Source organism: Augochlora pura, chromosome 7 (assembly GCF_028453695.1).
Source record: "Augochlora pura isolate Apur16 chromosome 7, APUR_v2.2.1, whole genome shotgun sequence".
In the NCBI taxonomy this organism is placed as follows: domain Eukaryota; kingdom Metazoa; phylum Arthropoda; class Insecta; order Hymenoptera; family Halictidae; genus Augochlora; species Augochlora pura.
In genome coordinates, this window is record NC_135778.1 from 34,457,861 (window position 1) to 34,481,963 (window position 24,103).

Sequence of the window (24,103 nt, forward strand, 5' to 3'; positions counted from 1 at the left end):
AACAAGTGCAACAAGAAGCAGTTGTACAAGAAGAAGAAGAGGAGGAGGAAGAGCAGATCGGAGAGGTCGAAGAAGAAAATAAATGGAGTGCTGATCTAGAGATAGCTAAAGCTTTTGAAGTGTTACACAGGCATACGGAGGGAAAGCCAAAATATGTAAGGACTTTGTTGTTGAGTGTGAAACAGGCATTTGTAGAAGAGGAGACTCCAAGATATCGTCGGAATATTTATATATAAAATACATTGGGTAAGTTCTCTTTATATTTTCAATCCGTCTTGGACGACTTTCTAATTTTTTCATTTTTGTTACAGGATAAAAAAGGGAAATAACATGTGATTGCAAACAATGTCAGAAGAAGGTTTTTACTTACGATCATCATTCTTGATTAACAGTTCTTTGTCATGTTTACTCATTCATTTTTTGTTGCAGATATTGTCTTCAATTGAACCAAAATGAGGAATCTATGTCAGGCACAAAGTTAATAATGGGAAAATTTAATTTTGAAAGTCCTCTTTTGTAGTGTTTAAAGTAAGTCTATTATAACATATCTTGTAATAAATCAGTATCACCGTTATTATATTGTAATACCATTTTTAATTTAGAACATGCAGTTTGGAGTCAAGATGCAAGAAGCCTGGTTTCATTTACCCGTGGAATCTACCAAAGAATACATTTTTATTAAATCAAATAAGATAAACATTTATTCGACTGTTGAATTTTAACTAATATTATATTATATGACCTCAACTACGTTACATTTTATATCTGGTTGCACTCGATTTAATAAACATTATTTCATATAGAAATTCACCAAATTTTAAATGACCTCATTCATACATAAAATCTCTCTATACGATACACGTGCTAGCAAGGGCTAGTACAGAAATTTTGTTTCTCTCCATGGTATCTCGTTCTCTTTCTACAGTAGTTGCATAAAGCTAGATGCGCAGTAAAATGGTGGGAATGTGCGAGCCAGCTTAGAGGGCACGATAAGTGTGCAGGAATAGAACCCATTATTCTATGTAAGTTTCCCTCCAATTTGTGCAACGAGCTCATAACGAGGGAATCCACCATTTGTACGAGTCGACATAACCTAAAGTTATGTCAAACAAACAAACACCATGGTTATACTGAATTCTGAAAACGAGGCAGATGTAAAAATGAATGAAATTAATGAATCTGAAAAGAAACGACTCAAGTCATTGAAACAAAAGAAGGAATCGTTTAAAGCTAAAGAACTTGCAGTGCAACATGCATTGAAGAACTTGGTAAATGTTAAAATTCATACATTTTCATTCGTGCGTATTTGAACTATTTTAATCGGTTCTTGCAGGATAACAAATTGAACAAAAATAAAATAATATTCGATGAAAATATTGATGAAATATTGGAAACCAAGATTAAAAAGAAAGCAGTGAAGAGGAAACGTGATTTATTTGATGATAATGTAGATGAGGATGGAGATAATAATGAACCAGTTTGGGATATCAGTAATTTTGAAACTGACAAAAAGGTAATGAAATTACTTAAAAGTTGTTCAACAATGATAATTATTATGAATTAAATACTCTAATTTCAGAGTCGTAGTATTACTTTAGGAAATGATGAACGATTTAAAATAGATAAACGTTTCATGGATGATGATCATGCATCAGAAAAGGATAGCACAGTAGCGAACAACGATGAGACTGACCTGCAGAATGAAAAGAAAATGCAGCTGAATATTCTAGAAAATATTTTAGGTGTACCTATTCAACAAAAAACTTTAAAAAGTAAAGAAGCAACTAAAGATCCAAAAATGGCAAAGTAAAGGCATAAAGAACGAATGTTATGAAAGGTATCTTGTAGCAATTTGTATTACAGTCTTATATACTTCAATTTTTTAGGAAACAGATGATTAGATACGATCCTACAAAAAGCAACCATAAAGAATATGAAATTGTTCCACAAACATCTGAAGCAGACACAAAAAAAATTAAAAAGAAGAAGAAAAACAAAGATGTTACAGAAACTGCTGTGGATACTACACCTGTAGAAGTATCAAAAGATATTTACTTCTCTGTATCAGACTCATTGACAAAAAGCTTAAAAGATGCGGGTGAATTTAGTTTATTAAAAACATTCGGGAAAGAAGAAGTTCATGAAAAAGGTTGGTTCTTTTTCCTCATGGTGTTGCTTGCAATTTGCAATGCCTATTTATTAACTTATACATTTTTAATGCTTCTATATACTTCCAGAAGAGCAAGTATATAATGCAAAAACTATAGACCCTAAAAGTAAAAAGTTTCAATTTAGTTTTGATACGAAGAATCCATTTAAATACGATTCATCCGATGATGAGAATGACAATAAAGACATTGAACTGAAGAAAGAGGTGCCACAGTCACATATACCTAAAGCAACGAATAAATTTTTTTTCGGTGATAGCGATGAACGTTTTAATGGTACGTGAATTGTGAGAAGTAACGATAAAGAAATAATTGCTTTACAAATATTAATATTCTTAAAATTTTAGAGGCAGTGTCGTTCTTTTCTAAAGCATCTATGCCGGATGAAGAATTTAAGACCCTTAGGCAAGAATTGAAACATATTGTGCGCACAAAAATCCGTCATAATGTGAAAAAACGTCAACCATTTGGATTTAAAAAGAAGGTGATGAGGCAAACTGCAGGACACAAAAAAAGAACCTAGATAGTGAAATTAAAAAATTTATTTAACTTGATTGAAACTTTTAGAATTCTTAACATGAACACTAAATTCATACAAATTCTTTCCATGGAGGAAAAATGAAATATTGTAAAATATATATATATATATATATATATATATATTTATATATATGTATAATAATATATGTATACTGTATAAAATATTAATTCCTAATAAGGAATTCATTTTTTCGTCATTTGCCATTGCAAATCGAATAGTTAATAATGATCATGACAAATAATTGTCATGAAATTGGCTCTTCTTAAAAAAATAGACTATAACTGACCAATAAATTCGTAACTTGTATGCAAATATCTTTCCTGATTTTAGAATAAATTAGATTATTCTTCCTAATTAATATTAAATTACATCTTTTATTTGTTCCTACGATACGTCATTGAAAGTAACTTCAAAAATATTTTGTGCGGAAGTCCACGTGATATTTGTTGTATGTGCGTATTCAATAAATTGTACGTTTCTTCTTCGTAAATAGCATAGGTGTTCGGCAAACCGAGTTCATTGTAAAGCTGTACAACGCGATTTACTTTCTCTTGATCCGCGTGTCCGTAACATTCCTGCACATCATTAAAAATAATTATCCTTTATAGAGTTTCGATTAGAAGCCGGTGAAAAGATCTTGTTAATCATTTACTTACGTCTAAAATCTTCCTTTGTTTCGGCGTTACACGTTGCAAAGCTACGACAACGAGCCACGAACATTTCCCTTGCGATATGTCCGAACCATCTTTTCCAGTAATACTTGCATCGCCATAACAATCTAAATAATCATCCTGCACTTGGAACATGTGACCCATTTCTAATAAAATAGTTTTCGCTTGTCTATACATTTCGGGATCTTTTATACCAGCCTGCAGTATTATGAAAAATGTGTAAAAACTATTTGTATTAATTAAAAAAAAAGATGATTTTATAAACTTACAAGATACATAGCAGCTGTAACTGGTAGTACACACGTATAGTAAGCTGTTTTGTATTTTACAATCGCGTTATATCGGTCCATTGTGTAAAGATCTAAATTGAATTTTTTTTCATTTCCATTATCCATTGACATCATATCTAGAGACTGGCCTGTTATAGTTTTCAACGTAGACTGTAATGAATATACATTAAATTATTTAGTAAATTGATTTCCACAATCATGCAAGCACTAATTACTTACATCTAAAAATAAGTTCTGAAGATTTGCATAACACTCTTTCGTTTTGAAGTGTATCCCTAAAAGCTTGTATATATACATTTTGATTAATAAAGCATCATTAATAGCTGCAAGTCCATTGTTATTGTATAAATGCCAACATGTTTGATTACGTCGCGTTAGCGACTGATCTTGGATATCATCAATTATTATAAAGAAAGACTGTAACTGTAATAAAGAATTTTATAATTATTTACATGATATTATGCCATGTGTTATGCAGATAAATTCAATTGAAAAGTATTAACAAGTACATGCCATTTCTATACACCAGCCTAGAATTCGCGCTAAACGTAAGTTTTCTTCTGTTAATTGATCTTCCGGGACTAGGGATTTGTATGCAAGTACAAGTGCTAATGCCCTGGTCTTTTTTCCTGTAGGTACAGTAAATTGTAAGGCCTGAAAATTGAAAAAAAAATGTCTAGTTAACATTTAACGACATTTAAATAAGAATTTCTTTAATTTATTTATTATCATAAAATCTTTTTAGTTCAAATTACTATGGTCCCACTTTTAAGATATTGTGAAAGTAATACTAACATTACATTGACATGTTTTCGAAATATTTCTTGAAGGAAACATTTTCTTAAAACCATTATTTATTGTTTTCAATAATCATCATTTCATCATTAATGGACAATATTATTTTACTGTTTTCGATTTATAATAACAGCACCTTTGCCATCCTTTTGGAAACATCTAGCATATCATGATTACGATCAACGTCTGTGAGACTGCGAACAATATCCGGCCATATAGCCATCATTTCACGACTTTCATCTTTAATGGTGAACGTAGAGTGCGAGGCATAGTTCAGCCTTTGCACATTCGCACCTGTTAATCTGTAAAATACAAATTTATGCAATTTTGATTATAATGACACTTTCGTGCATGTCTTTGAAGTACGCGGAGTAATTGCGTGCTATTTGCGATATCCCGCAATATGATATAATAAATGGAAATTCAACGTGTTAAAATATACATGCTGTATTGCATATTCATAAAAGTTAAGCTTATACAATTAACACGTTCCGTGCCATGTGTACCACCGGTGGTACACGCAGTCATATTTATTTAATGCGCTGAAAACATGTATTTTATGACAAATGTAATTCTGTAAAATATATTTCAACCAAAACAATGATGCATTAAACAAAATGCAGTATAGAACAAAACACATAACTTTATTTATTTGTTATATGTACAATAAGTAATAATTACATTTAATATATCAACCTTTCGTCAAAATATCAAATGTCCTGAACGACAAGTAAGGCAAAAATGGCTTGGCACGCAACGTGTTAAACAATGAATAATTGCTATATGAATGACAAGTAAGATTAAACAATCATTGATAAGTATTAGATTTGAATCAAACGGAACTACGCGTAGCATTTATTCATTGCTTACAAGATGAACATGCTCCACACCTTATGATTTATGTAATAGCATGACAATGAAGATGCTGCAAAGGAAGCTTGTAGTTTGAATTTGTAATTTTTTCTTTCAGGTAAAAAATAATGTCGTAAAACGCCGATAACGACCTTGACAAGATAAAAAAAGAAAGAAAGCAGGACTCGCAAGAATTATCAGCAACCCTACTCGCTTATCTTAACTGAAATATTCCGGATAAGAAATGCTGACATAATCGACCGTGGTAAAAAACGGGATGAATAAACTCTCCAATTTATGACACTTGTAATCCGAAGATTTTTATTAATAACTTTACATACTAGTACATATATATATATATATATATATTATAGATGTCTTAAAGGAATAAAGAACTACGAGTTTTATTTGAAACAATAACTTTAATGAAATGATTCGTGCACATTTATTAATGATTCTCAAAAAGTAAAGCATTTTTAACATTTCGAGTTTTTAAGTTTTTTAAAATGTTCCTAAAAAAACTGGAGGAATGTATGGTAGTAAACACATAATATCTTTATGTTTTTCTTCCGATACTGGTCCAGTGGTGGTGCTTATTATTTAGTTCAGAAACGCGTGAAAAGGGGATACGCGCCGTTTACAAGTTATGTTTATATAATTTCTTTAAATTTTTGACTTAGACCACTTTCATAATTAACACGAAATAAATTACATATAATGTTGAAAGTACAACCACCATCTAATGGTTCATTTTTGACGATATCGTAAAAATTACATTGAATAAATTTAGTTTAAAATCATGTGGTGTAGAATAACTGATGAACTCATTTTTTTTTAAATTTTGATTTAGACCACTTTCATAATTATGGGCACATATTAGATCTACTTAGAACAAAGCTTTCTTAAAACAACTGATGTGAAGAAGAGGAAGCTCCAATCACGAGTAGACTAATTATGTATGTACCAGTAAGAACGTAAAAATATTCCTATATGTATACGTTAGTACATATGTGAGGTAAATATACCTCTGTATCCGTAGAGTGTGAATTGTATACTAAAATAACATTTGAAAAACTGAGAATTTGTTCCATGGTCAACGAAGCGTGTCATAGAGAGATCAGTCAATTGTTATGCAAATAATAAACCGGATAGAAAAACGGTTCCATAGGTTAGATCTGTTTCTTAACGTTTCCGATTGCATTATAATTACGATCGATGTCAATGCTTGAAGATAACTCGTCGGCGAACGGCCCCGAACAGAAAGAGACTGAAGAGAAATCCGAAGGAGATGATTCTGAAGAGAAATCTAAATTAAAAGGATCGGAAGGATCTCAAGACAGTTTAGAACCGGTATGATACTCGGAATCTCTACTTTCTGCCTGATAACTTTTTAAAATATTCCGTGAAATACGTGTCTACGAAATAGTAATTGCATTTCGACCTCTAAAACCGTTATCTAGACTCAGATAGTCCAAGGTTGCTGTTTTAAATACCGGACTTAACGAAAACTTCGGAAATATTCAACATCGAAGATAACAAAATTGTTGAAATTACTGATCAATCTTGAATAATATACAAAAGAATTAATTATATTATAAGTCGATAAATAGGCCCACAATTTATTACACATGCGTAATCGCATGACAAATAACGAGAATTACAATAAGCGTATGTCTATTTTACGTTTCGGCGTATTAACAGTTCATTATTGCGATTCTGCTAGTCATTTCTCTATACCATTTACAGTTATTAAACAATTTCAGTTGCACAAATTTTTAATATCAATATTATAATCTTATACACTTATCAATGTTTATGTAACTTCCATTTTCTAAAAGATCAAGAATTACGATATTAATTTATCGCTGTAGGCTTCGTATCTCCGATAAAGCGTTAACTACAATTTCAAACTATGAATTGCGTTAATGTTGAACAATTTCTGTTTCGAATATATGACGAAATTTATCGTTTAAAATTGTACTATAAAAATTTAATTTGTCTCAGGCTATGGAAGAATTACTTGGCTCAGAAATAAGCAGATCCATTACTGTAGTTGTAACGCATCGTGGAACACAGACAATAATACACTGCAAGCCCGACGTTAGCAAACACGACTTCATTAAAATGCTTGTTGATTCCAGAATATGAACGCAAAAATCAGCTCTGTTTATATCGTAAGTGTTGCATGGAGCATTTTTATACACGTAGTAACTTTAACGTCTAATCGTGATACCGATAAGAAAAATAATAGACGTTCGAACAGGAAAATATAAACAATAAAACATCGCCAATAGAAAGCATCGTCACTAAATAGCTGTCACATTAGCGCTAAGTAATCGTCGCATTTTTCTTTCAGCTGTTAAGATACATAATTCATAAGTTTGTCAGAAGAATACTTACTTGAAATATTCCGAGAGAAACACGTTTCTCCTGCTGCACGGAAATTCTGTTGCGACTTGATGAAATAGACGCGAAGTATAATAGTCTTTAATATGCACAGAATTAACAATTTTCCATAAGAAATCTCGTTTAAACAACGATAGAACGTTCTTTTGTAAAGTAGACGTCATATTTATGGTATGCAAATATATTCTAGCGGTCAAACTGTAAATCTCTTTTTGTAGTGGAATACTAAATAACTATGGATATATATCGTGGGGCATAAACAGTGCGTATAATATGGAACATACGCACACAGTCGAAACAGAAACCGATATATTCAATCAGAAAATTAATAATTGACAATTAAAAAAGAAATGTCAAAAGCGGATAACGTTACCGCATAACCTAACGTACACTGGCTAACGTTCATGCTAATCTGGTTCCATGAAAACGTGACGCGTGCTTTTATAGCTGTATCGGTATCGTCGTACTAAGGATACGCTAAACGTAATAAAACATGCATAAACACTTATATGTTTAAACATGTTTCTAATTTATTCAATGTAATATGCAATTCTGATTTACATAGAATTTGTTTCTATAGATTTGTTAGTTATGGTTGCATTGCATATTGCAGAGCAGCATCGATGCAACTTTGTCGGAAAAATCCCCTACTAATATAGGGACAAAGTGACGTCACACCATCGTCATGTTCTTATGTACAGTATTATTGTAACTATGTATATTTGTGTAGGTATGGAACATGATGTCATGTTATTTACATGCTTGCTGATCATTATACTGATCTAATTGCATTGCAGATCATTCTGTTACGTCATCATAATCCCTATGCGGTCATATTTTCACCAGGTTTCCCCTACTGACAAACCTTAGTTCACATTAGACATACTGTTGTTATATAAATATTAAGAATAACACATATTACAGTTTTAATATTAATTTCAAAATTACTGCTATTTTTGCAGAAAAAATGTTACGCCCTATAGTAAATATAATTTCGGCGCAGGTATGTACAAAAATTATTTATATCGTAATGAGTAGAGGTTTTGATTACTTTTTTGCTATCCTAACCTTTTGTTGTCAGAAAATAACAATTAATAGGTAGATAACAATTTTAGAAACCGAACTTGTTGTTGTTACGGTCTTTGACCTCGAAAGCAAAGTCACCGAAACCAACTAAGAAACCCGCAAGATCTGAAAATGTCAAAGGTCTCAGTGAAAATTGTGTTAAGGTTCCAAGTCAACGTAAGTTATCGATATGTATACGTTTTTTCATATAATCCTTTTTATATTTCAACGAGGTCATCATTTATTTGAAAGATGGGAAACCTTTAATTTTACAGCGGTAGGTCCGGGTGCTGCCAAAAATAAAGACTACAAAAATCCAGAATATTTTTGTTATCATGTAGACAGCTTTGGAGAAGCAGAAGTTGAAATAGCGCCGTATAGATTGCCGGCACCTTCTAACAAGGTACCTTTTAAGCAATAAATGAAATTAGCAATGTTATTTATAATAATGTAATAAGTAATATAAGATATATAGAATTATATTCAGAATAAAGGATATTGAAATTTGTTGCATCTAGAACCGTTCAATTAAATTTTATATACACCGCCATCATCAGTTTCAAATGTTGACAAATTAAATACAGATTTGAGTTACTTGACAATTTGTTTATTACATATGTATGAACATAGGTACAAATTTAGATCATAGAATAGATATTCTGACTTGACTGACTAACGAATCGCTGCTGCGACAGTACTGCCATCGTGGCCAAAAATAAAATGACAGTCCCAGCAAGTGTGCGACACGTATGCACATATGTGTGTATGATTTCTGCTTGCTTTCTGTCTGCCTTTCTTATCATCCTTCCCCTTTCTATGTACATAACCTGTAGAGATCTAAAATTCGCAGTACCGTAGATACAAAAAGTTACAGTACTTAATAATATACGGTACTGTCTAGGCTTCTAAATACGTCATCTTGGTTCTCGTGCACTTATGTTTTTCCAGCCTCTGGTAATCTTGGGTACATAGATTGTCGTATCTGTATACTGCGTAAGTATATACTATTAAAAATTATTTTTAATATTTACTATAACGTATTGTAAACAGTTTTAAAATTGTCCATAGTATTGTGTAGACTTGAAGGAGGATAACAAAATTCAGAGGATAGAACTTTGAAGCCGCGATAAAACTGATGATTGTTATATAATGTCAAACAAGATCAGTTGAGGGAACAGTGCTAATTAAAGTAAAATGGTTTGTTATAGATTCGTAAAACATGCCAGAATACACGCCTATACACGAATCTCGAGATGCGTGGAAGCATATAAAAGGTCCTACAGTTATTGCTGCCAAAGCATCAGTGTTTGTTGCACTACATGATATACTTGTGAGAAGCCAGTGTAAAACATTATTACATACATTAGGTCGTTTCGCTTATTATGTGTTTCCTATGCCTGGCATAACTATGGCTTTCCAAGCTGTGGCATACACAGCTGCAGATATTAGAAACAAACATGACTTGTGGAATTACCATTTAGCAGGTGTGTACATATTTCTACCACATCCATTATTACATACAAAACCAGTTACATTCATATTGTAGAGAATATTCTTAAACATCTTTACAGCATTATTTGTTCTGCCTCTAATACGCAAGTGGACGCGTTTACCTGTAACAAGTATGGCTGGTCTCTACCTTTTGTCAGCTGATAAAATAACTATGATCAGTGCAATGAAGTTTGCGGATGCCTTGCCACCTCTAGATTCTCCTTCTCCCAGGGCACTTAGAGTTCCATGCTTTTATGATTAAACAAAACAAAATGTAGTTGTTTAAAGATGGGAGATGTTATTAAAAACTGTGTAATACATGGAACCTACATTGAAGTATAATCTATGTCATTACTGTTCTTAATGTACATTTATTTATATATAGCTTAATTAAATACAAAAATCGTTCTAAAAATAGTAGTTTCGTTAACATTTAATTTAAGTTAATGTTTCTCCTTTTGTGACCTGTGGAAATGACAATGATACAGATTATAAGTACATATAGATTATACGAAGGCTAATCAACAACAACTTACGCATGCTTCAAGATATTCTATTCTTCTTTCTAGGGTAGTCAATTTTTCATTTAATACAGCTATTCTTGATCTGCAAGACATATCTAAAACAAGGTTTGTATTGATTATGTTTAACTAATTTCCGGATCTTCAAATTCAAGTATAATATATCTGAATTCAAACTTTGCTAATTTTACTTTTAGCCAAGATTAGAATGTTAAATAGTTCTGTAATGTGTATTAACAACAAAATTGTATAGAGTGTTGTCTTACTGTCATTCTTATATTGCTCGTTAAATTTGAAAGATCAATCAATCGATTTGACATAAACTAAAAAACTTCATACTTTATGGAAGAATTTATCTTAAAAATTGCAATCTTTCTATCGGGATGCTGAATAAAATAATTCCTATGTATTACCAAAAGAATTAAGGAAATCGGTTATCTTTTGAATGCTACCAGTGATAACTTCAATATATTCACGATTTGCCCAGTCTTGCTGAATTTGTTTTTGGATAGCTTCTCTATGTACAGCGGCCATTTTTTGACAATACGTTTGTACCACAGAATACAGAATACTAGAAACTTAGATCTGTTATTCTTCGATGTTTCACAAATTTCTAGTACGCATGCGTCAGCAAATTGGTCCAATATGATTTTAAATAAGGACAAATGATTGAATTATCTATCAAGAAAGCAGTCCGATGACATTTTGGATTTGTGCAGTTTGCGGGAAAGACTGAGATATTCTGTATATATTAAATTATACTTGCACAACAACATGTTCTTGTTAACAGAAATTTTATTAACAAAATACATATGTTTTTCTACGGCTGCCAGAAGTTTAGAGGAAAACATGACCGCGTAGAAATGTCAGTGATTTATGTACGTAGCAAATAGCATCATAGAAAGAAGGTATGATCATGGCTCATATTTATGACGTCACCAAGCCAACAGAAAATGTATGCACACACGTACGTACTTACGCCATATTGTCCCTAGGATATGGAATTCATCTAGAAACGCTGCATACGCCTCTTGCAGCGAAAAGATGCAATTAAAAATTTGTTCGTAAGTGAATGTTTGTAATCAGAACTCTCTTATTTTTGTGGATAGTGTGTCTGAAATAAAGTAGATTGTCATACGAACTGTGGTACTGTTCATACCTATCATGTTATTTATTATGTTTTTTATTTTACATTTCATTAACACTTTAAGACTGAAAAAGTCAAAGTGTATTCCATGTTGCATGCACCTCAGGCCGAAGAGACATCCGCCATTTTTATTGTAATTTGCATACAGTACAGTTCATAAATAGGAACATGACCATGCGTAAATAAATGTTTCTGATATTTGACTAATAGCGTGTATACTTTTCTCTGTTTACATATTGTTAAACATATTGATTGTTAACATCGGCAACTATATCAAATGGTTTAAAATTTGTAGATTTCGCTAGTCTAATAACTAACATTTCTTAGTTTATATTTTTCTAAAGATATCAACGCAATGATGAATGTTTGAATCAATTGATTCTTATGATTCTTTGTACATAAATGCAAATCGATTCTTCAAGTATTTAGAATAGACCATTTTTGTGTCATTTTGTTTTAATAGAAACATACGTAACGTTTTACTCTAGTCGGTATTCCGAAAGTTTGTTGTTTTATGTAAATCAAATGATGACCATCCAAATTTATGTTTACAGCAAAGCTATCGGAATTTTCGCTTTCGGTAAATTCATTTCCATGCCAAGATTGTTATGACTCTGGGAAAATGTTGTATTACGTCAATAATTCGATATACATGCGAATTATCTAAACAGCTGTGCACTTACAATCGTGGCGCGAAATACCATATCTTTCAAGGTGCTTCCTTATCAATTGGTGGCCATCGAGCGATCAGGTAGCATATGAATATAAATTTAAATTTAAATTTAAATAGGTTTTTTTTGCTAATTGTAAGTACTGGTAAGGTTACTACAATTTTATAAATAAATAATTGAGTAGATTGATAATCGATTGCTTGGAATCAAAATGTTTATAAGGACACATGAAATATGTTGTATTGCACAATAACATGCTTTACTCTTGTTCAATACTTGCTATGTGAAACTGTTACAAATTTATAGAATATAGATGTAAAAATAAATGAATAAATAAATAAATAATTTCATAGGGCAGATGAAAAATCATTGACTTGTCTATCATTTTCAACAAATATGGCTTCATCGAGCAAGTCGATGGACAAGGAAGAGTCTACTAAGAATCGACTTGCTTTAGAAAAGTCTCCATACTTATTACAACATGCAACCAATCCTGTTGATTGGTATCCATGGTGCGACGAAGCCTTGAAGAAAGCAAAGGAGGAGGATAAAGTAATTTTCTTGTCTGTTGGTTATTCTACATGTCATTGGTGTCATGTTATGGAGAAAGAATCATTTGAAAACAAGGAAACTGCTGCAATTATGAATAAGAATTTTGTTAATATCAAGGTAGACAGGGAAGAAAGGCCAGATATCGATAGGATATACATGACTTTTATCCAGGTAACTATACAGGTACTTTGAAAAAATTTGGAAGTTCTTCATAGAATAAAGTATAAAAACTACTCTTTAACGTAGGCTGTGACTGGTCATGGCGGTTGGCCAATGAGTGTCTTCCTTACTCCTGATTTAAAGCCCATAACAGGAGGAACATATTTTCCTCCAGAGGACCGACATGGACTCACTGGATTTAAGACTATTTTATTGACTATTGCTGGGAAAGTATGCAAACGCCTCTTTATTTTTAGTAAATTAGATACATAAAAGGTCTACTTTCATGCATTTTATATTCTGTAGTGGAAGCAGATTAAGACTAAACTTGTTGAGTCCAGTTCTGTTAATCTTCAAAGTTTACGAAACATTTCTGAGATTGCACAAACGTCAATGGTAAGACAATGAGACATATATCTCTGCATGAATATAAATCATTTAATTGTTGATATATCTGAATTTATTATCATTCATCGATTCTCCAATATAGATATTAAGCCCACCACCTATAGAATGCAGTATGATCTGTGTCCAGCTGCTCATTAGCGAATTTGAACCTGAGTATGGTGGATTTAGTTCAAAGCCAAAATTTCCACAACCAGTAAATTTTAATTTTTTATTCAGCATGTACATGCGTCAACCTACTGACGATCTCGCTCAGAAATGTCTATACATGTGTATATATAGTTTAAGAAAAATGTCGTATGGCGGTATTCATGATCATGTAGGTCAGGTAAGAATTTCTAATTCAAATGTATGATGAAATATCAAAGTCGTATGTTTGTGAATTATAGCCCTATGTTGATTTTTTTAATTAGGGCTTCTCGAGGTATTCTGTAGATGGAGAATGGCATGTTCCACATTTTGAAAAAATGTTATATGATCAAGGTCAACTAATGCAGTCTTACGCGGATGCATACCTGGCAACAAAGGATGTTCTTTTTGCCGAAGTTGTCGATGACATCGCTACTTACGTGTTAAGGGACCTTCGGCACAAGGTGTGTACTTTATTTATGTGTGCATGTGCAGTCCTCTTTATTCAATATGTTTTGTCACACATATTAGGAAGGAGGCTTTTACAGTGCTGAAGATGCAGATTCATATCCGACACACGATGCGTCCGCCAAAAAAGAGGGCGCATTCTATGTGTGGACTGCTGAAGAAATTAGGTCGGCTTTAAATAAAGAAACTTCCAATGAAAAAGACAATTTGTATGATATTTTTTGTCATCATTTCAATGTAGAAGAATCTGGAAATGTAAAAAGATATCAAGTACGTTTTACGATATTGTATATAAGTTTCTGTCTACAGTATATTTATATACTATTCTAAAATTTATTGACTTAGGATATACATGGAGAAATGAAAGGGAGAAATGTACTGATAGCATACAATGATATAAAGGAAACAGCTAAACACTTTAATCTCACAGTTGAAGAAGTGAAGAAGTACTTAAAAGAGGCATGCCTCATTTTATATGAAGCTAGGTCTGTAAGACCACGGCCTCATTTAGATGATAAAATAATTACGGCATGGAATGGTAAATAATTATTATATATCCTATAACATGAACCACATCAGATAACTTATAAAATATTACTGTATCGACAATGAACTTCTTTAGGTCTCATGATAAGTGGTCTGGCCCGGGGAGGAACTGCAGTGGGCAATAAACAGTACATTGAACGTGCAGTAGAAGCTGCTGAATTTGTTGAACGTTATCTCTTTGACAAGTCTAAAGATGTCTTGCTCCGCAGTTGTTATCGTGGCGATAACGATGCGATCGTACAAACGTGAGTATTTCACTAGTTAGTACTAGTTGGCCGATCATATGGGTAATTGTTGTCCTGTCTTCACGTTTCCAGGAGTGCACCGATAGCAGGTTTCCTGGACGACTATGCGTTCACCGTGAAAGGATTGATAGACCTGTACGAAGCCAGCCTGGACGAGAAATGGCTAGAGTTTGCCGAGAAGCTGCAGGACATTCAAGACGAGCTCTTCTGGGACGAAACGAACGGCGGATATTTTTCAACAACATCGTCGGATCCTGCTGTAATTCTACGGCTGAAGGAGGGTATGCTTAAGTACTTTCGTGGTAATTTTAGCCCGACGATTAAAATTCTCTGCCGCTACTGTGCGTTAGTTGTGGTCACGTTGAGCTATGAAATCAAGGAAACCCACATTCTGTAGTAAAGCCGAGCGTGTCCAAATATTTATAGCACGGTCTGCTTAGTGTTTCATTACGTCCGACCATTAAGTCTATCAACCCACGGTAATTTCGCTCGGCTGCTACGATATTAGATCAAAACTTGAATGGAGGAAAAGGAGATACGATATGTGTTTCAACGAGATTTATCACCTCACAGTCCACGACGGAGCAGAACCATCCGGTAACTCGATTGCCGCCGAGAATTTACTGAGACTAGCCGACTATTTGGATCGCGGAGAGCTCAAGGATAAAGCTGTACGTCTGTTCGGGGCGCTTAGGCGCATGCTGATGCAGAACCCTATCGCTGTTCCTCAACTAGTATCGGCGCTTGTTCGGTATCATGATGATGCAACGCAGGTGCGTAGAAACCACAGAAATATTTGGGTCTATCATGTGAAATCCGGTGTAGTTCTAAGCAATCTGGATCTAACCAGAGATGAGACAAAGTTAAAAGTTGTGAAGGTCTTTGAAGGAAAGTCACTATTCCTAGCAAGACTGTTTTAATTCGAGAACCATTATTATCCAACAGTTTCAGCTTTTGAGGAATTCAATATTGAAAACGTGTTAAGTCTTTCTATCGACCTTCGTGTAGCCTCGAGTACCAAAAATACAATAGCTCGGTCTTCTTCAGTATTTTCTGTCTAATTTCTGCTATTATCAACATCAAGCCAGATATTTGAGGTGCTCGCACTAGTTTAGATTCTGGAAACTAAAGCAAATTGACGAATTGTAAGTAGGTGTCTCACGCTTTTCAGATCATCATAGCTGGAAAACGGGGCGCAAAGGACACCGAGGATTTGCTACGAGTAGTCTACGACCGTTTGATACCGGGAAGAGTCCTCATCTTGGCCGATCCAGACAAAACCGATGGTTTATTGTCCCGTAAAAACGAGCATATGAGCAAAATGAAAACTTCGAACGACCAAGCCACGGCTTACGTTTGTAGGCGTCGGGCTTGCACCCTACCTGTAACCAGTCCCGATCAGTTAGCAACCTTGTTAGATGAGCAACGATAAGAGGATACTTAGCAGATTATATTTTAAGTTCGCGAAATTGTTCCATAGTTACTGTGATGATAAATACCTTCTGCTGGCTCGTATTAATAATATCGCAGTAATAAGTTACCTTGTCAGTTGTATACATTATATTGTTATCAGGAGATCGGTAGAAATAATGTTGCATAAATTGTATATACAGTGTTATCAATAAAGCAGAAATGTGAGACTACCGAATGGACACTTTATATAATTAGAGACACGGTTACATCTGCACCGATTGATTTATCATGTCCTTGGAGCTTGGACAAGCTTCTCTCAGAATTTTATTCTAGATGTTCTCTGGCCTAGCTTATCAAAACAAAAAAAAAAGAAGACAACAATCTGTTCGGAAGTTATAATATTTTCTCAGATGTCTTTCCTGCACAATAATTCTGACTTACACTCTTCCAGTGAGTATGTACTACTGTTTCCACGAGAAACCAGTTGGTTATTGTTCTACTGAAATAAAATGGGAGTACGAAGGTACCGCGTTAGTAACGTGGTTGCATTTAGGTCGATGACAGAATACACTTATAATTCCCAATAAAACCGGTGATTCCCCGGCCGCGCCAACGTATTGGTTCTGGATCATCGACAGACTTTTGTCGGGAACGATGTAGCGGCTACAGCAAATTTCTCGTGTCGAATTCCAACCGAAAATAGCCGCAGTATATAAACCGCCAGAAGCGAAGAGAAGAGACGAGAAGAAAACATGCCCGCGCGTGCAAGGAAGAGAGAGAGAGAGAGAAAGCGAGAGAGGAGGTGAGAAGTAAAAGAGGGTAGGAAGCCGGAACGACGATCTTTCGATTGTATAGCTTTAGGAAATCAGAACGGAACACGTGCATGCAATGTTTGTATCATCTTTAAAGCTAGATCTTGGAGGTCGACAACGGCTCGCCAGAGAACATTCACTCCTTAGAAGCAAGGATACAGGGACATAATATGACTAAGGAAAAAACCATGGGAATTATGTTTTATGCCAATTACCCTCCTCAGAGGGTTACATATCTATTAAATAACATTATACGCGAACCAGACATTTGTATATTGAAAGCCAAATTAAATCAATGATGGAATACATTGCCAGTTTAAACAAGTAGTATGCCGTAGTAAGTCGATCGATAGATTTAGAACCAGCCAGCAAAGTAAGCTTATCAGTTTCAGAAGACAAATTGTATTATATGGATCTAAATAACTTGATAAACTAAGGGTGCAACAATCGCCGCGTTTGGATAGCTGATCCGATCAAATTTCCCTTGAAACTTCCTGAGCCCTACGAACAGCCTGTTGAAACGTAGGCTATCGTCAAGAAATACAATAATCCTTGGACTATCGAGGAAAGTCCTATCAGAAAGCTGGCTAGGCTCAGGTGTTAAACGACACGAAAGCTGAAATCCCCGCGATGTCTGGATTGAAAGCCAGTATCCAGGCTCGGTAATGATCAGGAGAGAAGAAGGGCAGGAGGAGCGTGTCTGCGTAGTAGGAGGATCTTCGGATCCCCTCTAGGAAGGACGCAGGAGGTCACGAAGCGTTCGCGCGAGGGAGGCGTAGACGGCGACGACGCTGCCGTCGACGACGCCGCCGAGGAGCATCGCGACGGCGGAGGGGTCGCGCATGCGTTTCGTTTTCTCGGCGAGGATGTTCGACGTTTTTTTTTCAGTCACCGGTCGACGCTGCACCGGGCACCGTCGACGCGCCCGCTCTCGGCCCGAGCTGCTATGGGTTCTTAGAGCACAGGTCCTCCAGGTGGACTGATTCCGACACCAGGCGTCGTAAGTTGCGCACGATCGGTCCAGCGACGGAAGGGGGACAGCTTGATCTCCCGATCGTACCAGTTCCCGACACGAGCCCGAGCCTGGGAGCCACGCGACCCGCCACGCGCCGCTCACGCGCTCCCTAATCGGCCAGTTCGCGCCTAACCGAGAGCCCGAGTGCCCGAGAGACCGAGGGACCGAGAGACCGAGAAGACCGAGAAGACCGAGACCGGCCCGATGATCCAGCAGGGCACGCCGTGCTCCGACCCGTTCCGCCGCGAGTGCTCCTGGTAGCAGGTGAGACGCCCGAGCCGGCCCGGCCCGAGCGCGGCCCGACCGCGGGTGGCCCGAGCTGCGTGCCACCTTCGCAAGGTGAGAACTGCAGGTGAGAGGGACTGGGCAGGCGCGTATCGCTAGACAGCACGCACCTGGATACTCGTCGGCCCTCGTAGAATGCGGCCAGTGGACTGGTGGCCACTGTTTCGATCCCGGGGCTGCTCCGGGCAGGATAGGCCGCAGGATAGATGTTCTTCCCGCCGGTAGAACCAGCCAGAGACCGTGCAGTGCTCCCGTGTCGCTGGAGGTGTCCGCGCGCCAGGTAGAAGGCCGACAGGCTCGTCAACAACGCCGAAGCTCGCCCTCGATGTCGTTCGTAGCCTCGCGCCGTCTGGTCTCGTCTTGGCACGGAGCCGCGAGGACAACGCTCGGGACGACCCTTCACGCCGAGAAATCTTCCAGCGACCCGCTACCGTCCCCCACCTCGGCGCGAACCAAGGCCCGTCAGGCCCGCCAGCTACCTCGTTGTTGAACCGGACCCTATCTGAGAAACCCCCGAACGGAACCAGCCACGACAATGTCGCTGCATTATCCCCAAGGGTATCGGTACCGCTCGGCCAGCAAGCCTGCGGGGCTAGGGAACGGCGAGCAGGGGTCGGACAGCGACGTCGCCGAGCTCAGCGACCTCGAGGACGACGAGGACGAAGACGGGGGCGGCCAATCGACCGACAGACGCATCCTGCCGCCTGATCCCGAAGACGACGAGGACCCCGAGGACGAGGACGACGACGAGGACGACGAGGACGACGACGACGACGATGACGAGGACGAGGACGACGGAGAGGAGCTACCCTATCCTGGTTTCATGCCGGTCGTGCTGAGGTACCTCGACCAGAGCACACGACCGCGCAACTGGTGTCTGGCGCTCATCACTAATCCATATCCTTTTGGAACGTTACCACTGCCGAACGCCGTTCGCGAACGGTGATGTTGTTCTTGTTGTTGTTCTTGATGTTGTTAATGTTGTTAATGCTGTGGGGGATGGGTGGTTGAGATCGATTTCGGAGATCTTTTGTTCTCGAGGCGTCCAGGGTAATGTATGGGAATAGGATGTTGGTCAAAGAGGCTCGAACTGTGCTGTTTCACCTGTTTTATTGGTCGAGGTAGCATTTTGGGTCGGGTTGCTAAGGGAACATGATCTTTACCAAGTAGTTTGATTGTTAGGTTGGCTGGGTACCGTCTTGTATCAGTTGTTCAGGTAGATAGAGTTTTCTAATTAGTTTGTCTACTTTGGATTAGCCTGTTAGGGAGAACATGGTTGTTTTCTAAGTAGTTCGTCTTGATTATCCTGTTTTGGTTAATGGATTGGTTGGGGTACCATCTTGGATTAGTCCGTTGAGGGAGAAAAAAAAGCATGTAGTTTATCTTGATTATGCTGTTCCCGTTGTCCGATCAGTTCAGGTAGCATGGTATTTTCTATGCTATTCGTCTCGACTGTGTTCTAATCATTTTTGTACATCACTTTGGGGGGGCGCTAAGGCAACTATCTTTCGTTACACGGTACGAGTATAGTACGACGAGTATTTTTATTTTTATTACTAATGTACGAGTATTTACCATTGTTTGTTAAAGCACGAAATTGGGGTCGTGCGCGGTATTGTTAAACAAAAGTGTTCGAGTATATCGGAGTTAGAGAGAATCTTTCCTTTCTTCAAACGCGCCATTTTATGAGAGAGGTATAAAACACGAACCAAGTTCGGAATTCTTTCATTTAGTAGCAACAACTAATGATATTTTTATTCTCGAGAGCCACGGTGCAGCTAATAAATTTTTTCATGGCTTTCTGGGTCGAAGACTTTTTTCATACATTTTTAATTCTTTAATGGCAGTAAACTGCTAACCATAAAACTCGCTCGCCAACAGTCCTTAAGAGTTTTCCGCGGTATTAACATCGCGAAGCTTTCTTCCGCATCGAAGTTCTTAACGTGATTCATCGCTCTTCTCTTGACAACTCCGGCTGATACTTTCTTCGACTCCGTCGGAAACTGCTAATTCGTTGCCACGAAGTCACCGTGACGCGCGAGACAACAATTTTGCAAATTCTCTCTCGCGAAGTGAAATTTTTTTAATAATCATAGCTGTACAACTATTTCTATTTCCGATAGAACTTCGCTTTTCTTTCCGTTGCCCGTGTCTTTGAAAGTATTAAAAAATACTAGGAATTACGTTTGCCAATGTTTCTCGATTTCGATACTCGAATCGCTGTTAATAGAGAAAGATAAATCCGAAAGATAATTCCAGAAAGGTGAAAGATCGTAATTTTTGAAACGAATTGCGCGCCAACGGTATCAAAATGTCCAGTCACGAGCTCGCATTAAAATAATTCCACCTTGATATGGATAAGTTTCTTGTTGGCTTTACCTGGCGTAAGGTTCTCACATTTATCTCTGTTTGAAATTTACTGCCTCGCAGCGTGAATATGAAATATATATATACATGTGTACATAGCCTATAATATATATGCCCTATAATATCGAGTGAATTCTTCCGGATCCAATTCAGATTCTCCTTCTCCATGGCTCGTAAAGTATTTTTATTGCTTCGGGGATTTTTAATAATCCCTTGCCAGTCGATTCTCTGCAGAATTTATTCGCCGAAAAATATTTACCGCTACGCCGTACGTGCCGCCGGCCATTTTAATTAGTCCAACTTAATTGTCCACGCAGATCTGCCACGTGAATTGATAATCTCTTGCCAGACGATTTTCTGGGGTATTTGTTTCGTGAGAAACATTTACTGCTTCGCCGTTTATACGGGATGAACTGAACTAGCCCCACGAATAATCCAATTGATTGTTACTACGGCAAACGCGATCCATGGGCATGGGGATGCTTCGAAATAATTATTCGACGAGTTCCCATCAAGCTTTCGATATCGCAAACGAATGCGATTCCTTCCATGAATGAAGAATGCGATAATTTCCATGCGAAATTATTAAAGTTTCGTAAAACATTTCGACGTAGCGACAATTTTAAAAACCCGTCCAAAGCATTCGAAAACAGACAGTCATGGATTAGGATTCGAACAAATTTTTCACCGCCTTCCCGTGGGAGTTTCTCACCTTCGGAAGTGTCAACTTAAAGCCGAGAGATCGTACTTTGTGTCAGCCGCATCGAAGTATCCACGAAAATTGATTCTTCTATAAGAGATTTCGAAAGAAACGTCATATTAGACGTTACATTAGAAATTGTTGAGGTTTTTAATGTTTTAGTTAATTAGAAGCGTGGTTCTTACTATTATGTGTTTTACTTTATTGGGTTGTTCTCTAATACACGTGGTATCTGTACTATGGAAGTGACTAGACTAAAAATTTGGATGAGTCATAGTACAGAGGATGCCTAATTAGACACTAGGTGTCGTTCTGCTATTTATCGGTAATGTAGGATTTATCAGTTATTCCACAACAGAAATAAAGGAACGCGGCGACAAAATATGCGCGGAACCGAAATGAAAAATTCACCGTCTCGAATAAACGATCGCCGGCCGTATTTCGACGAGAACGAGCTGTTATGGTCGTAAGGTGGGTGCACGGGATCGGATCGGTGGCAGGCAGGCAGGCAGGCAGGCGCTCGCTGTGCCGCGCCGCTCGGCGCAGGGTTGGCCCGAAGGCGGTTTAAATAGGTCATTGATTGACCTATCCCGAGACAAATCCCAATGTGCTTGTACGGACACTGGCTGACACGTCTGTCTCTACGTATTTTCTGTCCCCCTTTAAACGTCCCTCCGCATCGCAGAGCGGCGGCTGGCGGCGGCCGTGTTTCGGGGCCTGTGTGTGCGTGCGTGGCCGTTTGTGCGCGAAATTACGGGGTGTGCAGGACGCACGTGGTCGCCGGGCAAAGTTTAGTCAGCGGTAGCTAGCATCGGAGCAACAAGCGCCGGCAGAAAGATTCCCCATTGTGCGGGCGGACAATGGACGGCTGGAACTACCGCGAATGCGGGCCAAGCATTTCGCAATTCTCCGCCGCTTTTATCCCCCCGTCTCGTTCCCGGGGCTAGGAACTGAACAAACGTCCTCTTCTTCCTCTCTTCCAGCCTCCCTTCGACGCTCCTGCCGCGGCCACCTTCCCCGAACACTTATCCGGGAAGCTCTCCGCGGAATTCTTCGCCCTATCTGTCCTCCCCTCCCCGAAAGGCGAAAATCTCCACCCGCCTTTTACCGGGCTCGGCCTTCGCCGGATCTTCCAATATTGTTTAACACCGTCGCCAACGCCGGCGTAGCCTTTTCGCGGTACCGCGACTTCCATCACTCGGTGCTTGCGAAATAAGATTCGATATCTACGAGAATGGTAAAAGCTGTCCAACGATTGTACAAAGATTCAAAAGAGAAGAGAATATGATTCGCTTCCGGACGCAATTCACTTTTTGCACTCGAGTAGCGCCTCTGGAGCGCCAAGGAAAACTTGTTGTATAATTAACAAAATAATGTTGACATTATTAAAGACCCTTCTGTTAAAAGCGCAACGGTTTTACGAGTCACAAGACTCAATTTCACATGCATAAATTATACCAAGTACTATACTACAGCTGATCGAAATAGCAATTTTGGATCTAAGCTTAAAATGGTTCAGAATACAATAAATTCGATAGAAAGAATGCAATTTAAATTCTGAAAGCGTACGGAAGAGTGTCCAGCGATCCGCACAATTTATTTGCCGCGAACGAAAGTTCTGTCGAAACGTTTGCATCGGCTATAATTGGCTGCATGGAACTCTTGTCTTAGCAGAGGATTGTAACATTAATCCGACATTATTTTACGAAGGAGAAACGCGCGGAAAGAGAATCGAGCGTGTACATGTCTTCAATGTCGAATCGATTGTCTTCTATGCGCAAAATAATTTGTAGATACTCGACGTGCACAGAAACGACGAACGAAATCAATTTTCTCGCCGCGCCGCTTTCGTTTCCGTCGAATTAAGTATGAAAATTGAAGCTCGCGCGGAGAACTCCGGGGCGTCCACTTACTATTAATGACCCGTAAGGGCGCGATTCCGTTACACGATAGTTTCCACGGAGTTCGTTTTATATTTTTTTCTTTTTTTTTTTTTGGCTCGTAGCCCACTTTCGGAAGTTCCCCCTTTTTTGTTTTTCGTTCGGTAAACTATCTCCATTAACGGAATATCCGTGAGCGCAGTTGCGCGGATAATTTTTGACCGTTGAAAAGTTTGATCGAAGATGAGCGAGCAGCAGCTGACGCATTCTTGGCGCTGCTCTCCCCCGCGCGCTTTAACCATTGTTTAAACATGCTTCGAAACTATATCATCTTACCCGGGCAAGTTCACGGGAATGCTATTATGTAAATGAAAACTGTAGGAACTATCGAGGCACCGGCATGAAACGTTTGCGAACTTGATAATTTGCGGTTACTACGAAATTGTTCTTTCCCCAGAATGTTCCGCCGGATAAACTCTACGGGGAATTACAGATTTGTTTAAACAAAG

The 24,103-nt window shown here is 37.7% G+C and overlaps 7 protein-coding genes and 1 long non-coding RNA gene across 13 annotated transcripts in view; 6 read left to right on the forward strand and 2 right to left on the reverse strand.

The window, feature by feature from the left end:
* Positions 1–955: 955 nt before the first annotated feature.
* LOC144472084 (putative RNA-binding protein CG14230) lies at positions 956–2,814 on the forward strand. The gene is made up of 6 exons (XM_078184790.1): positions 956–1,268; positions 1,334–1,513; positions 1,580–1,806; positions 1,887–2,149; positions 2,238–2,444; positions 2,516–2,814. Exons 1-6 carry the CDS (start codon positions 1,122–1,124, stop codon positions 2,689–2,691), a joined length of 1,200 nt encoding a protein of 399 aa, XP_078040916.1. The 5' UTR covers positions 956–1,121; the 3' UTR covers positions 2,692–2,814.
* A 46-nt stretch (positions 2,815–2,860) lies between these two features.
* On the reverse strand, positions 2,861–8,362 carry LOC144472083 (farnesyl pyrophosphate synthase-like). Of its 2 annotated transcripts, none has more exons than XM_078184788.1 (7): positions 7,718–8,362; positions 4,602–4,767; positions 4,184–4,324; positions 3,890–4,093; positions 3,650–3,820; positions 3,366–3,578; positions 2,861–3,284 (listed from the first exon to the last, which is right to left on the reverse strand). In XM_078184788.1, the coding sequence occupies exons 1-7, from the start codon at positions 7,885–7,887 to the stop codon at positions 3,084–3,086; spliced, it is 1,266 nt and encodes a 421-aa protein (XP_078040914.1). In that variant the 5' UTR covers positions 7,888–8,362; the 3' UTR covers positions 2,861–3,083. The 2 variants fall into 2 exon arrangements, with proteins under 2 accessions (XP_078040914.1, XP_078040915.1); XM_078184789.1 differs by lacking the exon at positions 7,718–8,362 and adding an exon at positions 7,338–7,415 and having other exon boundaries at positions 2,863–3,284.
* Positions 6,503–7,465, forward strand: LOC144472087 (uncharacterized). Its single transcript, XR_013494379.1, has 2 exons — positions 6,503–6,667; positions 7,322–7,465. It is a non-coding gene; the product is annotated as an uncharacterized LOC144472087 (long non-coding RNA).
* A 188-nt stretch (positions 8,363–8,550) lies between the features above and the next one.
* Ndufv3 (NADH:ubiquinone oxidoreductase subunit V3) lies at positions 8,551–9,308 on the forward strand. The gene is made up of 3 exons (XM_078184793.1): positions 8,551–8,726; positions 8,839–8,965; positions 9,064–9,308. Exons 1-3 carry the CDS (start codon positions 8,691–8,693, stop codon positions 9,207–9,209), a joined length of 309 nt encoding a protein of 102 aa, XP_078040919.1. The 5' UTR covers positions 8,551–8,690; the 3' UTR covers positions 9,210–9,308.
* Positions 9,309–9,521: 213 nt separating this feature from the next.
* On the forward strand, positions 9,522–10,576 carry LOC144472085 (uncharacterized). Its single transcript, XM_078184791.1, has 3 exons — positions 9,522–9,781; positions 9,997–10,272; positions 10,360–10,576. Exons 2-3 carry the CDS (start codon positions 10,008–10,010, stop codon positions 10,539–10,541), a joined length of 447 nt encoding a protein of 148 aa, XP_078040917.1. The 5' UTR covers positions 9,522–9,781; positions 9,997–10,007; the 3' UTR covers positions 10,542–10,576.
* A 19-nt stretch (positions 10,577–10,595) lies between these two features.
* On the reverse strand, positions 10,596–11,373 carry Hspc300 (hematopoietic stem/progenitor cell protein 300). Its single transcript, XM_078184794.1, has 3 exons — positions 11,214–11,373; positions 10,816–10,898; positions 10,596–10,744 (listed from the first exon to the last, which is right to left on the reverse strand). Exons 1-3 carry the CDS (start codon positions 11,332–11,334, stop codon positions 10,718–10,720), a joined length of 231 nt encoding a protein of 76 aa, XP_078040920.1. The 5' UTR covers positions 11,335–11,373; the 3' UTR covers positions 10,596–10,717.
* Positions 11,374–11,786: 413 nt separating this feature from the next.
* On the forward strand, positions 11,787–16,765 carry LOC144472998 (spermatogenesis-associated protein 20). 5 transcript variants are annotated; one of them, XM_078186508.1, is made up of 13 exons: positions 11,787–11,864; positions 12,502–12,698; positions 12,972–13,341; positions 13,417–13,560; positions 13,636–13,725; positions 13,820–14,062; positions 14,148–14,327; positions 14,395–14,601; positions 14,677–14,869; positions 14,954–15,122; positions 15,195–15,403; positions 15,696–15,895; positions 16,294–16,765. In XM_078186508.1, the coding sequence occupies exons 2-13, from the start codon at positions 12,556–12,558 to the stop codon at positions 16,552–16,554; spliced, it is 2,409 nt and encodes an 802-aa protein (XP_078042634.1). In that variant the 5' UTR covers positions 11,787–11,864; positions 12,502–12,555; the 3' UTR covers positions 16,555–16,765. The 5 variants fall into 5 exon arrangements, with proteins under 5 accessions (XP_078042634.1, XP_078042638.1, XP_078042637.1 ...); XM_078186511.1 differs by having other exon boundaries at positions 11,861–11,946; XM_078186509.1 differs by lacking the exon at positions 11,787–11,864 and adding an exon at positions 12,042–12,125.
* Positions 16,766–18,252: 1,487 nt separating this feature from the next.
* The window catches only part of LOC144471998 (voltage-dependent T-type calcium channel subunit alpha-1H-like), an 81,758-nt gene continuing 75,907 nt past the window's right edge, over positions 18,253–24,103 (forward strand). Inside the window, exon 1 of the mRNA XM_078184628.1 lies at positions 18,253–19,543. Coding sequence (XP_078040754.1) covers positions 19,183–19,543 — 361 coding nt within the window. The 5' untranslated portion in view covers positions 18,253–19,182. The remainder of the gene's footprint in view (positions 19,544–24,103) is intronic.

Excerpts from the sequence above, each read along its gene's own strand:
- LOC144472085 (XM_078184791.1), top strand. The coding sequence starts at position 10,008 with ATGCCAGAATACACGCCTATACACGAATCTCGAGATGCGTGGAAGCAT. Across the intron at positions 10,273-10,359 it reads GTGGAATTACCATTTAGCAG|CATTATTTGTTCTGCCTCTA; the intron begins GTGTGTACATAT and ends ACATCTTTACAG.
- LOC144472083 (XM_078184788.1), bottom strand. The coding sequence starts at position 7,887 with ATGACGTCTACTTTACAAAAGAACGTTCTATCGTTGTTTAAACGAGAT. Across the intron at positions 4,768-7,717 it reads TTTCTCTCGGAATATTTCAA|ATTAACAGGTGCGAATGTGC; the intron begins GTAAGTATTCTT and ends TGTATTTTACAG. Across the intron at positions 4,094-4,183 it reads TAGGCTGGTGTATAGAAATG|TTACAGTCTTTCTTTATAAT; the intron begins GCATGTACTTGT and ends TCTTTATTACAG.
- Ndufv3 (XM_078184793.1), top strand. The coding sequence starts at position 8,691 with ATGTTACGCCCTATAGTAAATATAATTTCGGCGCAG. Across the intron at positions 8,727-8,838 it reads TAAATATAATTTCGGCGCAG|AAACCGAACTTGTTGTTGTT; the intron begins GTATGTACAAAA and ends TAACAATTTTAG. Across the intron at positions 8,966-9,063 it reads TGTTAAGGTTCCAAGTCAAC|CGGTAGGTCCGGGTGCTGCC; the intron begins GTAAGTTATCGA and ends TTAATTTTACAG.
- Hspc300 (XM_078184794.1), bottom strand. The coding sequence starts at position 11,334 with ATGGCCGCTGTACATAGAGAAGCTATCCAAAAACAAATTCAGCAAGAC. Across the intron at positions 10,899-11,213 it reads CGATTTCCTTAATTCTTTTG|ATATGTCTTGCAGATCAAGA; the intron begins GTAATACATAGG and ends ACCTTGTTTTAG. Across the intron at positions 10,745-10,815 it reads TAGAATATCTTGAAGCATGC|GTCACAAAAGGAGAAACATT; the intron begins GTAAGTTGTTGT and ends TCATTTCCACAG.
- LOC144472084 (XM_078184790.1), top strand. The coding sequence starts at position 1,122 with ATGGTTATACTGAATTCTGAAAACGAGGCAGATGTAAAAATGAATGAA. Across the intron at positions 1,269-1,333 it reads AACATGCATTGAAGAACTTG|GATAACAAATTGAACAAAAA; the intron begins GTAAATGTTAAA and ends CGGTTCTTGCAG. Across the intron at positions 2,150-2,237 it reads AGAAGAAGTTCATGAAAAAG|AAGAGCAAGTATATAATGCA; the intron begins GTTGGTTCTTTT and ends ATATACTTCCAG.
- LOC144472998 (XM_078186508.1), top strand. The coding sequence starts at position 12,556 with ATGACTCTGGGAAAATGTTGTATTACGTCAATAATTCGATATACATGC. Across the intron at positions 13,561-13,635 it reads TATTGACTATTGCTGGGAAA|TGGAAGCAGATTAAGACTAA; the intron begins GTATGCAAACGC and ends TATATTCTGTAG. Across the intron at positions 13,726-13,819 it reads AGATTGCACAAACGTCAATG|ATATTAAGCCCACCACCTAT; the intron begins GTAAGACAATGA and ends TCTCCAATATAG.